At 39.1% G+C, this 18,509-nt stretch overlaps 1 protein-coding gene across 1 annotated transcript in view; it reads left to right on the top strand.

Moving 5' to 3' along the window:
* The window catches only part of CEMIP2 (cell migration inducing hyaluronidase 2), a 939,901-nt gene that overhangs the window by 700,330 nt on the left and 221,062 nt on the right, over positions 1–18,509 (top strand). The window contains exon 12 of the mRNA XM_044059182.1: positions 2,745–2,922. Coding sequence (XP_043915117.1) covers positions 2,745–2,922 — 178 coding nt within the window. The remainder of the gene's footprint in view (positions 1–2,744; positions 2,923–18,509) is intronic.

Genomic DNA, 18,509 nt, shown 5'->3' with positions numbered 1-18,509 from the left:
GAATAACAATCACGCCAAAATGTCAATGTATCCAACTGAAGATAAAATAGTACCCACGAACAAAAATGTAATCTTTTATTATAAAACACAATTGATTTAGCACTTTCGTCCACAATAATGTGGACTTCATCAGAATACTCTTAATTCGTTAATTGATGTATTTATAATCACATTTTTGGTGCCAAATTACCTCATTTAAAATCCTTTGCTACACATAAAGGGCCAAGCACGTCCTACACAATAATAAAATGACCTATTCAAATCTTTGCCCTATAAAATACTACACTGTCTTTCTAGTACATCTCTTTATAATTTAAAATATTTTATAATACATTCTAATGAATTTTAATAAATACTAATACATATAAATTCTAATACAAACCCCTACTTTTATTCTAATTTCATAACAATTACTGAAAAGCCTACATATGTTCAATATAATGCACAGTTGGAGATTATACACGTACTTTGTGTACATAAACAGTTCTGTCGGATAAAGAATACATCGTATAATACAACCAACAAGATTCCTATGGACTGTAAGAATATTTGACAATACAATAAAATAAAATAAAAAATAGTTACGAAATTAGAATAAAAGTAGGGGTCTGTATTAGAATTTATACTTATATTTATGTATTAGTATTTATTAAAATTCATTAAAATGTATTAGAAAATATTTTAATTTATACAGAGATGTATTAGAAAGACAGTGTAGTATTTTATAGGGCAAAGATTTGAATAGGTTATTTGATTATTGTGTAGGATGTGCTTTGCCCTTTATGTGTAGCAAAGGATTTTAAATGAGGTAATTTGGCGCCAAAAATGTGATTATAAATACATCAATTAATGAATTTTGATGAAGTCCACATTATTGTGGATGAAAGCTCTAAATTAATTGTGTTTTATAATAAAAAAGGATTGAATTTTTGTTTGTAGGTGCTGTTTTATCTTCAGTCGGATGTATTGACGTTTTGGCTTAATTGTTATTCATTGATATTTATTCTTCTGTGGCATAAGCTGGAAAGTTTGTTGAACTAAATGACGAGTTGTTGGCCATTGATGAACTTCATGCCTCTGAGCCTATATTTGAACTTGAGGTGTAGCCATACAGTTTTTTTCTTTAAAGTGTGGCTTGTTGGGCTTAGTTTAGTTAAGAGGAAAAGGTTATTCTGTAGGTGTCAGACTCTGAAATACGAAGTTGTCACATTTCATGGTATAATTAATATAATATTTAATTGAGACATAGTGTCCTCTTGTGCTTATGTAGCCAGGGAGTATTCTATGCAAAGAGTTTAAAATAAAAAGGAGCCTTTTATTGTTCTCTGTGTCAAGCGTAGGTCGCTTCGGCTATCACAGAGAGTTTTTGTAGTCTGACTTTAAGACAGGAATGCAAGCCCTTGTTGTATTTGTACTTTCTCTAGCTGTACCAGATGGCCTGTGGATAAGTTACAGATTATGGTGCAGTATTCCATGATGGCTTTTGTAAGAGCACTGTATGAGAGGAGGACAGTTACCTCCTTGGTATGAATCTCAGTCCAACAGGCAATCAGGTGGGCAAGTATGTATGCTTTGCAGATTGTAGTGCCTGTATGGGTATCAAATGAGTGATCATGATATACAAGGACTTCAAGGTCTGTTACTATTTTAGATAAAAATGAACACCAGTGGAAGCAATAAATCCAAACACAGGACCGTAAATGAAGTCGCTTTCACTCACTTTAATCAACATGAGCTTCTTCGTTCTGAAGAAGCTCATGTTGATTAAAGTGAGTGAAAGCGTTTACTATTAACTCATTTACGTTCCTGTGTTTGGATTTATTGCTTTCACTGGTGTTCATTTTTATCTGGTTTTGAGTTTGTTTTATTCTCATTCTGTTACTATTTTGAAAATTTTCAGATGTTGCCCCTCGGCAGTATAGAAAGTGTGTGAGAAGACCAGAAAAAAACACAGCAATTTTTTCATGATATGAATACCAACACTAATAGCTTATCATGCTTTTGACAGACATAATTTAAATGTTTTTGCATTCAGATTTTGTGTATTAGGAGCCTGCCTCAAGGATTGTGATGTGAGGACAGGTTTGAACAGACTGGAAGCCAAGGTTATCTTTAATATACTTCATTCTGTTAGTTTCAACTCTGACTTAACTAGCAGTATTTCATACAAAAATGTTTTTCTTTCTTTCTTTATGGTTTTGCTGTAACAAGGATCATTTGTATGTGTTACAGTATAACATTACTCAGGAAGTATTCCACTGGTGTTGTGTGTCACATTTTTATTTGTGGAATTACCATGAATATGTTTGAGCATAATGTTTTATCTGCCACTCACTGTCAAAGTTGCTATTCAGTATTATTTTGTTTGTAGCTAAAGTGCATTTCCGATTATTCCTGTTTAATTAAGTAAGGTCTTTTACTGGTTGAAAAAGAATGTAAAGTTATTTAGTTAAATCAGTGCAATGCCACTCAAAATTGTATTGTTATGGTGAGTTTAACCCCATATTTACATTTAGTTTGTATGTCTTAAGTTTTTTTTGTTTTTTTTTTAACTGGGGAAGTGATCTGGTCACAAGTGACCATTTTTGTTCAGGTAGCTGAGATAAATTAGGCAACAAGGTTATGCACATGGCAACAGTAATAAATGGTGTTTCAACATTTGCTAATTAACTGTTTAACTTTATTAGTGCAGTTTGTGAGTATTGTTCAGGATTGACATATTAGTTCATTTTTTTGTTTAATAGGACTTTCCCTATTCGAGGATTTCAGATATATGATGGACCTGTTCATCTAACAAGAAGTACTTTCCGTAATTTTGTGTCAACATCTGACCGTTACACAAGTGCCATTGGGTTTTTCATGAAAAATGCTTGGCAGCTGACCCCCAAGAACAAAGTTTCATTGGTCAAGCTTGACATCAATGTAAGTCAGCACTTGGCACGAAAGAACAGCATATTTAGAAAGAGATTTATTTGTATTTGTTTTGTTAAGCAATACCATAGTGGTTTAAACATTAATATAAGTTGTATTAGCACACTCAGTTATTCAAACAGACTGGCAACCCTTTCCATGTAATCAGTCTCTTATAGACTCCTTTATGGTAATCTGTACCTAGCCTTTCAAGTTGAGAAAGATATGCCCCCCCGTGACCTGTTATTTCTTCTCGAAACAAAAGGTTCTTCAAAAATATGGTTAAAAGACCTAAACATGCATCAGCAGATAAGTGAAACATGTTGACATGATTGATTCATATCCCGACATATCCCCTACTTCTGAAACAAACTTCTGCTGTATGTCAGCCGGAGTAGCACCCTTGCCATCTTCAAGGTAAAACAGAGTAACTGACTGGGAAGGTTCAAAGTATTACCCTCAGTTCTTTCCTGTGTTGCCCTTGAGGCTTGAGGGAACTTTTAAATATGGTTTATTGGCTAGGCATGTAATGGTCTGCAGACTGCCTTTTACTTATCTGTGATCCTATGAACCTTTAAATGTTTCTTTACTTATCCTTTTCAGACATTATCTAGATATAAGGGTACATCCAGAATACGTTGACAGTTTCCAGCAAGTCTGCCAGCATGTTTTTGAGAGGATGACTAGAAGTAAACAGAGAAAACCTGGTGGAAAGCTAATGGCTGGTCTGAGCTGTATAGTTTAAAATCAATATGAGTTGCATTTGAATGAAGGATGTATAAATTGCAAAATGGAATGGCAGAATGAGGAAGGCAAGGTCAGCTTCCACATCTGTCAAGTTTATAGAAATCTGTTCGGATAAGGTAGAAAAGATTGATTAAATATCAAAATATCAAAATACCAAATCACAAAATTGCGAAGCTGAAAGAATGAACTACAGTTTTTAAAGTATTGAAACTCACCTTGTGTAAATGGTTAAGCCCTTGAACTTCACTCTTCACTCTTCACATCTCCCTTAATTTAGTATGTCAGTGCAAATGTTACAGCAATTTTGGAGTAGTTGTACTTTGATAAAACCAGTTTCAGTCTTAGTTTCAGGAGGGAAAGAAGGAATGTCATGTAGTTCCACTGAGAAGAAATACTCAAACATAGAGATAATATAGCACCATTTATTGGACAAGTACTGGTTTTAAATTTCACCTGCTAGTGCCATACTACCCAATAGTGCTTAAAAAGGGAAAACACAACAGATTTCTTCTTGGCTGAAGAGATTTTAAACAGATATTTGTCAGTCCAAGATGCTGGCTTGCACCAAAATTGAACAGCACCAGTAGTGGCTAAATATATAGTTGTGTATAACACATATGACAAGGCTATAGGATGTTGCAGACTTGACTCATGTCATAGATGAAGGAATAGTATTTATCCTTGTTTAATTATATGAAAACTGTTGGAAGTTGCAAGACCTTGATACTTGGGTAGGGGATAAATGCTTGCCGGTAGTATGCAATTTCATGTCAGAGACACCTGATACTTTGAGAACTGAAAAGTGCAGTAGAAGGCTGTTTCACAAAGAACTGATATGATACCTCCATGTTTTCCTACAGGCATAGGAGATCAGTACCTGAGGAAATAAACATTAAAGTCAGTCTGTGCTGAATTTATTGATTAAGAAAGTAATGAGCAACAGATAATTAGATGTCATTTAAATCCTTTCAGATACTAGCTCAAGAATGAATTAATAATCATACTCATAGGTATGATATGCTTGTCATTAAAATGTGCCAACTTGCCAAATATGGCTGTACTTCTAGAGGAGAGTAAATGACTTCTGCTTAGGGTATGAGAACTACAACCCACTATATCTTTATTTTGTTGCCACTGTATCAGAAGAAAAATCATATGGAGTTCTCCAAAGCACATATTTTATGACTATAAGCTTAATATGACCATGCTGCACTCAGATTAACAACTGAACTACTCTGAATCACTAAAGGGTAAATCGGTAGTCTAATGTGCATCTTGCAAATTGGTAGTCTGATGTGCATTGTACCTCTGGTCCTGATGCAAGTCTGTGAAAGTTTTGGAAGAATTCAGAAAGCAGGAGTGGTAAGGTATTTTACACAACTACCGGATGTTAGCTTTCAGATGCATTTCACTGGCACGGTCTAACATCTCGTATTATACTCAGATCTGATGTTGTCTTCTTCATTCCTCCTCATGATAGGGTCTTGGATCCGACCTTGGGATCTGGCTCTGCCACATTCTACACACTTGGATCCAACTCTCGAGCTACTCCCTCTCACCCATAATGCACTACATCCACCCAAGTACCTTAGAACTCATTTGCTGCTTCAGTGTCCAGACGCATGTCTTGTGCTGTCAAGCTTGTGGGAATTTCTTCTTAGAGAATTTGTTAGTTTCTTGTTAAGTCCTCCCTCCTTTATTTTTTCTTCCTCTCTATGAGTGTGTATGCATGTGATAATCTGTCTTTCTATTTTTCTGTCTGTAAAAAAAAAAAAAAAAAAAAAAGTGTGTATGCATGTGATAATCTGTCTTTCTATTTTTCTGTCTATAAAAAAAAAAAAAAAAAAAGTTTGTTAGTTAATTAGTTACTTGATTTTGAAAGTTCTTTTTTGGTTAGGTAGTTAACGTTATTCCTGTAGCTAAATTTATAATTAGTATTATAGCCTTTGGCTTGGCAGTTTTTTGGCGACCTTTACCATCCCATGGCAATCAAGCCTTCACCTGGTTTCAAACGTAGTACTTCTTGTGAGCATAAAATCCCCAACCAGGATGCCCACAAGGAGTGCATATATTGTTTGGGGGCTGATCATTTGAAAGCAGATTGCACTGTCTGTGCTTTTTTAAATCCACAAACATTGGCCGGTAGGAGAAATAAATTGATTCTCAGGGGCCTTCTTCCCTCTTCGGCTCTGGAGGCTGAGACCCCTTCCTTGGCTTCTTCATCATCTTCTCCAAAAGAGGTAAAAAAAGAGGTCTCTCCCTGTCTCGCTGAGGGACTCTGTACAGCCTAAGACAAAGTCAAAGAAAACTTCAGATTTTGCTCCCTCGGATCCGAAGAAGTTACCTCTCCCTTCAGATCCATCAGCATCTTTAGATCTGGGTGATATTATCACTATATCACCTCCTTCACTGTCAGTTCCTATGTCTGATCCAGTGTCTCAGGATCTAAGATCCTCAACTAAATCTGTGGCTCATTCTACTAAATCTAAACACTCCCGACCCCCTCGTTGGCTTCATCCATGTCTTCTAGAAGCTGGTCCAAGATGGATATGGATAGGATGGTGAGATTTCTCAAGGCCCAGATACAGATGGGGGTAGTCTTGGCTCCATCCCCTGTTGGATCCATAAGCTACCCTGGCCATACCATCAGAACTCTTCCTTCGATCCGACCTTCAGTTTCAGAGTTACGGCATTTGGGACCGCCCTGTGTGCCAGGCTCACTGCAGGAAAAGCTTCCGTCCTTGATGCCAAGATTACCCTTGATTATCCTTGTTCTGGTTCTCTTGGAGCAGAGGGAGTCTTGGAGCCTTGGTGTTGTTGCTGGTCCCGAGGGAATGGGGTTGGCTCCATCTTTGTCAGAGGCATCTCTCCTCCTAGGCACCTCTGCACTTGAAAGCTCAGGTCCAGCCCCTTCTGGAGGTTATGGATCTCAGGTGAATCCTGGCTGTTTTCTCTCTGTGGCTTCAGGGTAGACAGAAAGGACCTTTCCTGATCTGTCCCCTTTTAAGGTAGTGGAGAGGGTTTTCTCCTAAGTTGGAGATCCATCGACACATGTCCTGGAATCTGCCCATGTACCCCCATCAGACTGAGGCCTTGAGCCCATTCATCCTGTCATGAGTCTGCCTGTCCCAAGTAGCATCCAAGATTTCCCTGGCCAGGAGGGATCCCCTTCTGACAGCTCCCTCGAGTACTCAGCTGAGGAAGTCCCTGGGTCGAAGGTGTGCAAAAGAGGAACATTGACTCCCTATTGGAGTCTTTAACCGAGGACAATAATTTCCATGAAGGGGAAGAATCCCCCCCCCCCCGATCCCTACCTGAGAACATCCCCTTTGGGGACATCCTGTAGATCCTGAAGCAAAAAGGTGGGTGGTCTGCCCAACCTCCTTCTTCTGAGGAGTCATTTCTGTTGAAGGCATTCAGGATGGGCCCATCTACATCCTGGGTGACCCCCCCACCCCTGTGGATGCCCTAGTTGATTTGGTATCCTGCTGGGCATGGAAGGAACCAGACACTATCAAACCCATACTCAAGTGACCTGATAGGTTCCAGGTACCCCCAGCAGATAGAAAACATTGGAGCAATGGTCCAGTAGTTTATGCCATCATGGTGGTGGTAGCCACTAAGAAAGATTTGGCAGAAGAAACTACAGATGTCCATCTGCCTAACAAGGAGTCTAGAGCACTGGACAGGATTGTGAAGCTCGTTTACACCTAGGCCACCTTTGCACTGAGGTTGTTGAACTACCTGCCCCATTTTATCTGGCTTCAGAGAGATCTGATCAATGAACTCTCAGCATCTCTCTGAGTCCATGCCTGCAGAGGAATTTAAAAAAAATTCCCCTAAGCTGATCTCTCTATCTTTCGTCTGCCACTCATTGATGAGGTTGACTGCCCATACAACGGAGGATACCTCACAGTCGGCCAGTTTAGGACTTCCCCTAAGGAGGCATGCCTGGATGAGGCTATGTGATTTTGTGGATCCCTTTAAGGCATCCTTTGTGAATGCCCCTTACGATGGCTCCTCACTGTTTGGGCCATTGGTTCAAGATAGTGTCATCTGCAGTCAAAAGGATAGGAAGACCCTTTCTGCTGTAGGAATCAAATTTTGTATTCTTAAGAGGTCCTTCTCCTGGAACCAGTGTGGAGTCAAGAAAATGTGGTTTCGTAAATCCCAAGGGCCTTTCTAGGGCCCACATGGGGAGCCCTTCTCTACAGGCAGAGAAGGAAGGTTTGATGGTAGACACCACCCTAGAGGCAGAGAGGACCAGCAAAACCAGGGCTTTAGGGAAAACTTTTCCAACAAGCCCTATCAGTGCTCCTGAAGTCCATCTCTGGAGGCAGTTAGAGGATGATTAGCATTGCACTTACAAGCCTGGACCCATTTGACTCAAAACCACTGGGTGCTAAGCATAATATCCAGAGGCTACTACATTCCCATTTCTCTTCATCCCCCAAATTCCAAGAACCTCCCCAATGTGCTACCCTGTCAGAGGAAGCAGGCAGCACAGGAAGTTCAACAACTGCTTCAAAAAAGAGTCATCCAAAAGGTCCTAGACACAGAGGATTGGAACCTACTCCTGCTTCTTTTTGGTGCCAAAAAAGACAGGGGAATCTAAGATCCATTCTGGATCTAAGCAACTTAAATGCATATGTAAAGAAGTCAAGGTTCCAAATGGTTACAGTTAAGTCCATTCTGCTGCTGTTGCACAAGGACTACTGGATCTGCTCGATAGATCTCAAGGACATGTACTGTCACATCAAAATAGCCAGGTACTCCGGGAGTTATTTGTGCTTCTGGCTGGGAGCCAGTCATATCCAGCTCAGAACACTGCTCTTTGGGCTCACCACAGTCTCCCTGGTGTTCACCAAATGCATAGCACTGGTAGCATCTCACATGAGGCTCAGAGGATTCCTGGTGCTTCCATACTTAGATGATTGGTTTCTTACTGCTCCCATGAGGCATCAGCTAATCCAAGACAGGGATTACTTAATCAAGTTATTACATTCTCTGGGAATCACCATAAACCTGAACAACCTGGCTCCTTTGCAGAACCTAGAATTTATAGGGACACAGCTGAACATAAGGGATCACATAGCTTCTCTCCCCGTACACTGCATAACAACACTGAGGTATCAGGTCTGGGACTTATCACAACAGGCCTCCCCAACACAAGTGGTCTTAAAAGCCCTAGGATCCATGTCAGCAGCTATCCTGTTAGTTCCTCTAGCCAGGTTCTTCATTCAGGTTCTCCAGTGGACATTGGCGATGCAATGGTCCATCTTCTTTCACCTGCTGTCACTTCCCATCAGACTGACTCCAGTTTGCAAGTATCACCTCAGCTGGTGGATACAGTTAGACAATCTCCTTCTAGACAGGCCCTTCTTAACCAATCCCCCCTATAGCCACCGTGATCACAGATGCTTCCCAGTTTGGGGGGGGGGGGTTATTACAATGGGAAGATGGTCCAAAGCATGTGATCCTCTATTGAGACCGCGTTGCATATTAATGTCCTAGAGATGAGAGCAGTTCTTCTAATGTTGCAAGCCTTTCAGGATGCTCTCCTTTAGGTACTATTGCAGTACACACTGACAACATGTCGGTTGTCTGATGCTTCAACAAACAAGGAGAAACCCGTTTTTACCCCTTGTTGAGGGAGGCCATGAGGGTGTGGGAGTGGGTGATGTCTTCAGTTGAAATGCATATCCTGTGGAAAACCAATGATCTGGTGGACAGACTCTGCAGATCGGTCTTGGTCCCGCATGAATGGTCCTGGTGAACTTGATCTTCAGTCGCTGGGGTCAATCTTTTTGTGACCTCTTTGCCTCTCTCCTCAACAACAAATGCAGAAAATTCTTCACTCTGATCCGTCTTCTGGGGGAGTTCCCGAGGGATGCAGTAGTCCATGATTGTCCCCTGGGTCTTCCATATGCTTACCCTCCTCTTCTGCTCATCCTGAAGTTTCTTCAGAAGGCAAGCAAGTTAAAGAGCTCTGCCATCCTCATTGTCTCCTGGCCTCAACAGGCATGGCTCCCCTTCCTTTGGTCTTATCTGAAATATCCCCCTTGGATATCGGAGCCAAGTCAGGACCACTCACCCATCAGGGATGCAGCATCCGAATCTTCATGCACTCAGACTGACCGCTTGACTTTTCCACTTCCACCCCTGTTGAGACAGTCCAGGCTTAATTCCCTGGTCCAAAATATACTTCTAGTTTGGAAAAAGGCTTCCACCAAAAACGTCTACACCAGTAAGTGAAAAAGGTTTGGTATTTGGGCTACAAACAGAAACATTGACCCCCTTCTCAGCACCAATTTCAGACATTCTGCTGTTTCTTAGTACTCTATTCGAGATGGGCTCTAGCTTCTCAAGCATCAAGCTTCAGTTGGTAGCTATTTCTAACTTCCATACTGCAAGTCAGTGTCATTCCGTTTTCACCTTTAGGTAGGTGATTTCTTGTTGAGGCCCCCCGCCAAGGACCCCTTTCCTCCTTGGGATCTCACTGTTGTGTTGCAGGCTTTGACACAAGGACCCTTTGAACCAGCTGCAAGTTGTGACAAGAAGTTTTTGTCATGGCAGACCGTCTTGTTGGTGGCCAAGAGAATTTCTGAACTAATTACAAGCATGATCCTCCAAACCTCCTTACATAGTTTTTCATAAGGACAGGGTCTGTTTATGTACCCAACCCTTCCTTTATGACCAAAGTAGCCACTGAAATTAACATCAACCAATCTATCCAATTACCAGTGTTCTTTCCAAATTTCTCCAGTAAAGGGGAGTATGTTCTTCACCTTCTAGATTGCCATAGACAACTCCATTTCTATTTGCACAGAACCAAATGCAGGAAGTCTGACCAACTCTTTGTAGCTTTTTCATCTAATAGAATATGATGGGCAATGTCCAAAATTACCTTTTGTTGAGTTACTGCTTTATCAGAGGTAAAATTCTGTATATTATTTTCCATGATAATGCAATTTTGCTGTGAATATAAAAATGGAGGTTGAAATATTCCCTTTTAGACATGAGCATTAACAGTCTTCTTAATCAGTCTGCTATGTTGTATTATGTTTTTCACATCAGCCAGCAGTCATTTAATGAGACATCAGATTCCTGACTGCTTTCAAGCTGGACAGTAGCTACCTGAGTGTCTCCATTACATTTGCATTTAATTGTGAAAAGATCTTTAAAATTAAACAAGTTGTCTTTTTCATTATTTTAAATAATTGTGTCACATTTATGCTGCTTGTGAATACATCAAATTCATATTGTATTTAAAAAGCTGCATTGTAATTGTTGCTCTCTGTGATCTGCCTTTCAAGTATTGTAGTCTTAAAAGGGACAAGAAAGCAACCAGCTAGTGCTAGTGGGTGTGACACAGAAGAGTGTGTTTTCAGTACTCTAATTATGAATGAACGTATGTCTTTGACCATTTTATGTAGAGAATGCAGCACATATCCAGAATATAGCTTTACTGAGCTGTCAACTCTAATCCAGTTTAAAATCTAGTTTAATCCATGGTTTGATGATCAGTTGAGCTTGTCTTCATAATGCCCTGAGCCTTTCTGAAACATTGTATTAGAAGTAAAAACATACATTTCCCTAGACAAAATAACAATTAACTTATTTCATACATGGCATGAGCAAAACCTGGGGACAGTGTTGTGCAGCCAGATTCAGCAATGAGCTTCATTGAGATTGCCGTGGGTAAAATGACAGTCTTGGATACCAAATTCTCATTACTTTAGAAGTAAAAGTTCTATGTATTTCACCAGGTAAGGCAATATTTATGTAACTGCAAATATGTCATGGCCAAAACCATTTACTAAGGAGGACAGTGTACTGCATTCAGAAGTCAGGATTGAGCTGCACTGAAATCCTAAAGGGAAAATGATAGTAATAGATGTATTTTGTTCCAGAGTGGCCAAAGGTAATGCTGTTAATATTTTATCGGTTCTATATTATACCATCGAACGCTTAAAAAGTGAACAATAAATAATCAAACCCATGTAAGTGAAAGCTTACAATCTCGAAAGCTCAGAAGGAAAATTGCTGTTCCAAAATAAAAAAGAAAGAAAAAAAATTGAAATAATACATAAAGTGGGGGGCTTTGTCTCCCCCACCCCTACTTAAATATACCAACTCCGAGATCACACTATAGTGCCAAAAATGGCAAAGTAACGGAAGCGGCCAAACAAATTTTTTCCATGGGAAAGAATTTGCTTAAAAGCCGCTTCGCTATTTTGCCTTTTCGTTGTTTTAAGTTCAACCAAGATGCATTCGATATAATGCATCTTCGGTCATCTAATAGGAACCCATTTTATCACTAACTCTTAGTAAAAATCTGAAACAAACATTGCCTCTTCGGTATAGGAATGCACATTTATTATTCACGGAGAAAAATATACGTTATAGCTGAAGGTTAAATAAAAACTTTTATTCTTCCTGATGGTTTGGCTCCTTGCTATCACATGGATTAATGGCACTGAGGCTGATGCACTGGAAGAATACAAGTTTTTTAATTTAGTCGCCGTGTGTGTGTCAATGAGTTTGCTAATGCATATTCGTTATGCTGTCACAGTCTGGCTTACTACGTTATACTTAGTTTTATTTGCAGTAGGTCTGCAACCTTTTCTTAGGTTGCAAAATGCAGGATGTGTCTAAAATATATCATTACTAAGCTGCCTTTCTGCCAGAAGTAAAAATGTTATGGGTTACCAGTTAAAAAAAAAATTTTGTGAGTGCAGACTTTGCATCTGCAAAATGTTGTGGTGAAGGGGGCATTATGATAGCATTGATTTCAGCATTGAGCTGCACTGGAATCCTTAATGTCAACATAATAGTCTTTTGTGTTTGGGTACTGGAGTATCCCAAAAAATCAGTTTCAAAGGAGGCGGACAATACAGCCTTTTTGTTTCTAGGCACTAACTGCAAAATGCTCTATTATACTGTGCTTTCATGAAGGAGAAGCCACAGTCTATATGATTTATCCTTAATGTGGGGAAGGCAGCATTTGTATAGAAAATGTATTTACTGATATGACATTACATCAGAGTAAATGTCCTATACATTCCACCAGACAAAGCAACATTTTTGTTACTGCAGACTTCAGATCAACAGTATTCTGTCTGTTGAGGGACAATACTGAGGTGTCATTACAACAGAAGTAAAAACTGTTCTTTTGTTAACCAGTTTAGTTCTACTAGGCTAATATCACTTTTCAGGGGAGACTTGATGTGGTATTTAAACTGCATTAGGGAACTTCCCCTTCTGTTTTTTATAGGTGCCATGAGATCTGTTATATCCACCGAAGCTAAAACCAACTCAGGTAAATGAGGCCTCAGTTAATGTCTCATCAGAATGACACACTCAGGAGTACAGCACCCCTCCCACTTCTGTGGCACTATGGTGTCAGCAATCATAGGTTCATAGGTAGGTACTAGGCTATCTGCCCTGGGGCCTATACAAGCCCAGCCAAAAAGATACCCTGGCTTTTGCCACCCAAGAAAATTATTTTCCTGTGCCACTGTCGAGCAGAGCCACAGAGGTGATCCCCGGGGTGAATTTCCTATTTCCCATCCAATCATCAAGATTTTTCTTGAAGAGTGTTAATGAGGAGCTTTGTTTGATATAGATAGGTAGTTTATTCCAGAGTGTGGAAGTCTCTGGGACAGGAATCTATCCCTCCGGCATGTCCTGTTTATTGTGGTGACAAGGTTTAGGTATCTAGAGTGTGTAGCTCGGAGGGATTGGGATTTCTTTAAGTGGAGCATGTCCAACAGCTCTTTGTTTGACATAGCTTTGTATGTTAGGCAGAGATCACCTCTGAGTAGGCGATATGTGACTGAGTAAAGCTGGAGTTTTTTTGAGACGGCCTGTGTAGGGCATCTGTTTGAGGCCGGTAATCCTCTTTGTGAGGTATTTCTGTGGCCTTTCCAGTTGTAGATGTCTTGTGAGGTACATACCAAAAGGGGCGTTGTACTCTATAATGGGTCTAATGAGTGATGAGTAGAGGGAAACAATGACCTCTTTTTTGCTGGATGAGAAACCTTTTGTGATGGTGTGCCACGTAGAAGGATTTCCTTACTACTGTTGCGATGTGATTATCAAAGGAGAGACTACTGTCCACCTGTGTCCCAACTTTCTGTATTAAGTATACTACTGCCTATGTTGTAGTTCATGGGTACAGAGTTTTTACCAAAGGGGATGACAATGCACTTTTTGGCATTGAGCTTGAGGCCATGGCTTTGACACCAGGCATCTCTCTCTGTGAGGCCCTTTTGTAGGATGTCCACAACATTAGGAGTTTCGATTATGGCTCCTAGTTTGTAGTCATCGGCGAACTTTGTTAGCCAAAGACCTTCTGTGTTAGCCTGTACTTCAGAGAACCAAACGGGAGAGGACCCAGGACTGAACCCTGTGGTACTCCACTTGTTACTGCTCTGAAGTCGGATTTGGAGTCTGCTACTAATTGATCTACCTGGTGCAGGAATAGAAACAGACTTCTGCACTGAAGGGAATAGAAACAGACTTCTGCACTGAAGGAGAGTGTCCTTCCTGTTGTGACACTAACATTTCACCAGACAGAGCAACGTTTTATGTTGAAAGGGTCATTATGCCGATGTCAAATGTGTTTTTGAACCATGTTGAACTCAGCAAGAGTACAATGGTAGTCCTGTATTTATTTTGTTCTAACGTATCCTGTTGTCAATCCCTGCCAGTTGGTAAAGAAGTCTCAAAAGTATACTGAAGTATATGGCCATCTGAATAGTGATACAACATGCAGAAATTCACTTGAATTTCAGTGTTGTACTCTGGCATGTTGCACTATACTGTTTTCATTAGCGGGTGGATATTTGACTTTTATTCATTGTGTAACGTGTACAGCACATGTTCAGGTTATAGCTTTACAGAGTTGTCATTATAGCATGTCATTTTCCTGAATAGGGATATTTTTGACACTGGATTATTGTGGGGCCCCATCCTCCAAAATTTAGACTTGTATGCAGTGATATACATGACCTTATACCCGGAATCACCTACTAAGTGCGTTCTTTGCTGATGGTCATTCTGAAAGATTTGCTAGAATATTTCATACAGTTTTCAGAGCTATGGTCCTTCATTGCCAAGTACCGATTGTAGTCTGTAGCCATTGCAGTGTTTGTTAGCATTCACTTCATAACAAAAGTGTACATATATTTTTTTCAGGTAGTCTGACTCAGTGTATGTCTAAATCATATGATTAGTTTGTCATTATAAAGTCAGAACTAGGAATAATTTTTTTTAGAAAAAAATAGCTCTGTCATTTTAAAAGTTATGCACAATATGTTTTGTTAATTATTCTGACAGATGCAAACACATTTGAGATTCTGTTTTCTACTTTACACAAATGCTATTAGATCATGCAATGTGCAGTGTAAGGCTCACCATCCAAGAGTCTTATCCTGAAAATATTATAAAAATATATTAAAGCAGTAAAGTGGTACTGTAATTTGTAGGTGATGCCAGATTATGGCCATGATTGTCTTTGGAAATGATGACCAGCAACACTTGCAGCAGAGTCATTTGAAATCAAATATGTAATGATCAGGTTTCTTCAATGACAATTATAAAAGCTGTCAAAACATAGTTGTTGTGACTTCAGAGCTAAAGCAAAGTATATATTTATGTAATTAAGTGATTTGTTTGTGTGTGTAGTGACATAAAATGACACGAAAGTAATTTTCATTAAAATTCTACATATGGCTTACAGTTTATCTGTGAATGTAAGAGCAGAATCAAAAAGTGTTTTATAGATAATTTTGCCAGCAATATTCCTTGAAAATTTTCATTAGGAAATGCTGAAACATTTTGTACATAGCTGCATTTACATACAGTGAGCAAAACTGACAAAATGTCAGAAGGCTGATGATTTTCCTCAAGAAAATCATCAGTAGAAAATAGATTAATTTAAAGTCTGTATAAATACATGCATGGGGCACATTTGCATTGTTATACTTTGTGAAGATAACTGACCTTATATGTGGAGCTGCCAAAGAACTGAACAATTGATGTGTATGGCACAGATGAAAGCTAGCACTATGTAGGGATTTCAGCAAAGTAAGACAAGATGGACTACAATAAAACATGTCTTAGCAGCCAGGAGGTCACAGTAGAAAAGAGCTGACAAAGCAATCACTTTTGCTTGTACACCATGAATGGAAACAATTTCTTTGAATGCCATGTAATGGACTATTTCCACCTTCTGAGTGAATACATACTGGATTTTTAGGGTGTAAAGTTCTGACTTTTGTGTTTTAATTATACATGGCACAAAACACTTGCCTCTTAAAGTAGTTAAAGTAATAAAAGTCAGCATTTTGCTAGTGATCAAAACAGAATTTTGAAGAACATAAAGTATGAAAACAGACTATGCTGAGCCAGGGGTTAAAACAGGATTTAGCAAAACAATGTAGGGTATGGACGCAGCTTACAATATTCAAATGGGAGACATTTCTTCAGCAGAAGCACTTAAGTCACAATTCAACCTTAAGACATTCTGTTTAAAATCCTTAACACCAGATCATTTACTTAAATATTTTGTTTTCCTTTCCATAAAAAGTAATGTCTTACAAATTTGCAGCTTGGTAACCGCGGAACCTAACCTTTGAGTCTTTTGATTTAGGTGCTCAAAGCATCAGCTCAGTGTGTAACAAAAACAGCTTAACAGCATATCCTAAAATGGCAGGGTTGGTCTTCTGTAAAATGGAACCTTTGGCAAAAGGGTTCAGTGGCACTCTTCCTTCCATTTTGTGTAACGTTTCACTTTCCCTAGTGCTGTTTGCACTCCTTTTTTGCACACTTGTAATGTAGGTGGCATTCAGTGCATCCTTTTTCCAAAATCTTAAATATCATGATTAAAGGCACAAATTAAGCTTTTGTTTTTACACAAAAAGAATGCTTATGAACAATTTTTTTGTCTCAAAATGAGTTTGGTTCAAAGAATGTCTGAAAATTGTAATTTTAAAAATTACTTCCGATTGTGGATATCAAGTGTACCTAGCCATGTTTACAACATTAATATTAGTGTGCAAGCAAAGGTTCCAGTTCTAATTATGCTGGATTAGCAAGTATAAATACTTCTGAATCAGATGTGTAATTGCCAACTTGTTGAGCTAATAGTTTAGCAAAACATAATTTTTTTCTAAACTGTTAATTTAACAGGTTGGTAACTACATACTTGCTTCAAAATTATTTGCACTTGTTAATCCAGCATAATTAGAGCTGGAACCTAAATGATGTAAACACTTCCTGCCTTAATATCAGTGCTGTAAGTATGGCTGGGTTGGTTTAGACGTCTGCTTTTGGAAGCAATTTTTAAAACCAGTTTTTTTTTCAAAAATGGTGCAAAACTAACTTTTGTTTTTGAGTGCATAAGGATGCATGCAAACACACTGTATTGGGCAAAAACAAAGGTGCCTTTAAACATGGTCTTTTAACCATTAGAATGGTAATTTCTGCCCATTTACCTGCACCATTTTTCTTCTACTTTGCTACTGTCTTGCATAATCTGTAGGTATCTCTGATATTTCTATAAGCATGCCCAGGAATAATTGTGAACATTTTAAGCTTTAAAAAGTTACAGCAAAACAAGCAATAAACATATTAAATAAATGCATGCCTGTTAGTAATGGCAAGTGACAGTAGTAATGAACTAGTTAAAAACTAGTTTAATAAAGCCACTTCTATTTCAGAATGGTAAGTTCTTTGTTTCCCTAGTTTTGACTTGCCTCAGAACCTTTGACTTTAACACACTGTATTTTGTAGGTTCACAGGTTGTTACTAGGCCAACAATCACTAGGGCCCTTACAAGCCTAGCCGTGCACCCCAAACCACTTGGATCCCAACTATCATGGGCCTCTCTCTATATGAGGGGGGGCATGTTAGTAGGGAGGTAACTATGGGATTTGTAGAAGGGAGTGCTATGGGTGTTAGGATAGTACTTTTCTTATTGACGGCCTTTGTCCATAAGGGACATGGGGGCCAGTTGAGGGAGACATTTACAATTTCCCAGTCTTTGTGGGCATTCCAACTGATGCAAGTGCCTGGTTAGGTACATACCAAAGGGGGCCTTGTACTGAATGATAGGTTTGATAAGAGCTGAGTAGAGTGTAACTGTGACGTCCTTAGATCTGGATGCCATACACTTGACTATAAGTTGGGTGACAGAATGATTTTCTTGCTGTCTTAGCTAAGTGCTGCTCAAAGGCTAGATTGCTGTCCACGTTTGTTCCCAGATCCCTTACTCTGGGTTGACTCTTAGGGTTGTTTTACTAATGGAGTAATTAACTTGGGTTGACAGTTTCCCAAAGGGCATTATAATGCATTTGTTTGGCACTGAGTTTTAGGCAGTGGCTTTGGCACCAGTCATTTGTCTCTGTCAGACCCTGTTTCTTGTAAGATGTTGGTGTCTTGGTGGGAAACTATAATAGCTCCCAGTTTACAGTCATTTGCAGACTTGGTGAGCCAGAGGCCTTGAATGTTAGCCTTGACTTCAGAGAAGTAGATGTCAAACATGAGCAGGCCAACAAAGAGCCCTGGACTACTCCTCATGCACTTACTTTTAAGACTGATTTTTTTTTGCTTTTTTAGTTAATTGTTATATGCCAGGGCAATTTCTGCATCAAGTAGCAGGTTATTTAGAATTTAGGAGCAGCATAAATACAGTCCTTTTCATTTTGTGACCTGCTGTTACTCCTGAAAGCTTTCAGTAATGCCTTGAATTTCATGTTCCATAGAACTTGTTTTTCATTTATGCAGATTTTGACATGTGTATTTCATAATTTATAGATGTTTATGTAAAGTGTTTTGTAGCAAAG

This window comes from Protopterus annectens, chromosome 17.part0 (assembly GCF_019279795.1).
Source record: "Protopterus annectens isolate FY-2018-M chromosome 17.part0, PAN1.0, whole genome shotgun sequence".
Taxonomy (NCBI): domain Eukaryota; kingdom Metazoa; phylum Chordata; order Ceratodontiformes; family Protopteridae; genus Protopterus; species Protopterus annectens.
This window is presented reverse-complemented; position numbering and strand designations above follow the sequence as displayed.